The 2,074-nt window shown below is 41.4% G+C and overlaps 1 protein-coding gene across 1 annotated transcript in view; it reads left to right on the top strand.

The window, feature by feature from the left end:
* ATG7 (autophagy related 7) overlaps nucleotides 1-2,074 on the top strand; it is a 40,723-nt gene that overhangs the window by 15,038 nt on the left and 23,611 nt on the right. The window contains exon 12 of the mRNA XM_009083647.1: nucleotides 709-903. Coding sequence (XP_009081895.1) covers nucleotides 709-903 — 195 coding nt within the window. The remainder of the gene's footprint in view (nucleotides 1-708; nucleotides 904-2,074) is intronic.

Below are 2,074 nucleotides of genomic sequence, written 5' to 3' on the forward strand. Positions count from 1 at the left end.
ACAGTGCAAGCCTCCAGACAGCCAAGCTCTGGAGTAACAAGTCTCAGAAGTGATTTTCTTCTATGTCAAATTCACATATGGCTGGTTGAATTACAGGAAAATCATTTGAGGCTATTGTTCTTCTCATAAGGAATTTAAAACAAAGAGCAGAATGTGTGATGATTCACGTATGTCTTACTGTAATTGAGTCAGTATTCAGTATCAGAAATATAAACTACATCCTGCTAACATTGTATGTGAAGTGGCTGCAGAGACAATCCAGGACAAAGGTTTTCTGCAAGTTTAACAACCTGATCATAATCATATGTAAATCTGACTGCTTGCCTTTATAGTGTTGTTTGTAGCCTCTGGGATTAGGAGTAATTCAGCTATCTTCTTGTAGTGATTTGCTAGGCCTAATAAGACTTTCTGAGAGACTGGGCTTGTTAGCTCGGGCACTGAGCCACCTGAACAGGGCTGGTCTGCACTGATAACCCAAACCACTGTGTTTACACTGAGCTGCTCTGTTCTGGATAAATACAGCAGCTGAGACTCAGAAACTTGAGCACTGTGCCTTAGTGCACAGCTCTGACATACGGAGAGATATAAAGAATAAAGTTGCCATTCTGCCAAATAGTAGCTGAATTTGTACTCCACAATTTTTGTATTTTATAATAATTCTCTTCAGGTTATCTTGTTAACATGTTGTTTCTGTCTGCCTCCATCTAGAGCTCAGAAGGCTATAACATGAGCATCCCTATGCCAGGCCACCCAGTGAATTTTTCTGAGGTAACAATGGCCCAGGCTCGGAAGGATGTGGCTAAACTTGAAGAGCTTATTGATGCTCATGATGTTGTTTTCCTACTGATGGATACTAGAGAGAGTCGATGGCTTCCTGCTGTCATTGCAGCCAGCAAGAGGAAGGTATTGTACTATACAATTTATTTCCTTTGCTTTCATTCTTTCCTTATTTAAAATAAATTTCTGAGCCTGAGGAGTAGGCTTGTATGTCTTTGTAGCTCAAATGAACTTCCCCTTGCCAGTGAGCTACACTGCCAGCAGAGAGATCAGTGTGTCCCTTTAGTGTGGACTTCTCTGAAGTATAATTTCAGGTGTGAGTGTGTGTAATTTGATAACTTAATCAGTTCCTCCTTAATCCTTCTGTCCTTTCTGCAGTTGGTAGCTGTGGTCCTTCAGCAATATTTTAGCTGTTTGAAAACAGCACAGGAAAAGAGAATGTTTGCAAAGCTGGATATTAAACTAGAAGGTGCCAGCCTACTCTGCCATATGTATTATGGTTGGTAATTGTAAGCAATATATGCATATTTTAGATGCATATTTTATACGCAGCTTCAGGATAAGGTTGTTTTAATGATCTCCAAAACTTCCCCCTCTCCTTTTGCTTAGTTGGCAGTGCCCCACTCCATTGGCCTTCCAGCATTCAAATCATAGTTTGAGGACAAATTTTGGAATTTCTTTGTGACACTTCTCTGTTGCTCAGTGACATAGTGTGTCTGCATCACAGTTAGTTGATTCAGTAAGATCACTTTGACATGAGGAGATGGAACTCTTTGTCACTGAATAGCACAGCAATGAAATCTCAAGTGGTCCAAACTGAAATGCTGAGTACTTCCTGTGATTCACATTTAATGAGAGCTCCACTTCAAACATGATTTTGTATGACAGCTGCAGATCTGAAGTACTGCTACAGTGTGGACCCCAGGGTCTCAAAACAGGGAGGCAGAAAATGAAGAACATAGTGCGTGAGAATCTGTGTAAAGTGCTTGGTAAGGGTACATGGGTAGAAGTAAGAGTTGGTCTCCCCACTTAATCATTCAGTTGCCTTGATGATCCCAACCCTGGCAGTGTTCAAGGCCAGGCTGGATAAGACCTTGAGCAACCTGATCTAGTGAGGAGCTGTCCCTGCCCATGGCAGGGGGGGTTAGGACTAGGGGGTCTATAAGGTCCACTCCAACCCCTAAATTCTATGATTCTATGATATTATTGCAGTCTTTCTTCCCAAAACAAGTATCTTAGATAAACAAACCCATCAGATGTTAAACCTCTGTTTCAGGTGTTAAATCCTTGTTCCTGC

This window comes from Acanthisitta chloris, unplaced genomic scaffold (genome assembly GCF_000695815.1).
Source record: "Acanthisitta chloris isolate BGI_N310 unplaced genomic scaffold, ASM69581v1 scaffold23481, whole genome shotgun sequence".
Lineage (NCBI taxonomy): Eukaryota > Metazoa > Chordata > Aves > Passeriformes > Acanthisittidae > Acanthisitta > Acanthisitta chloris.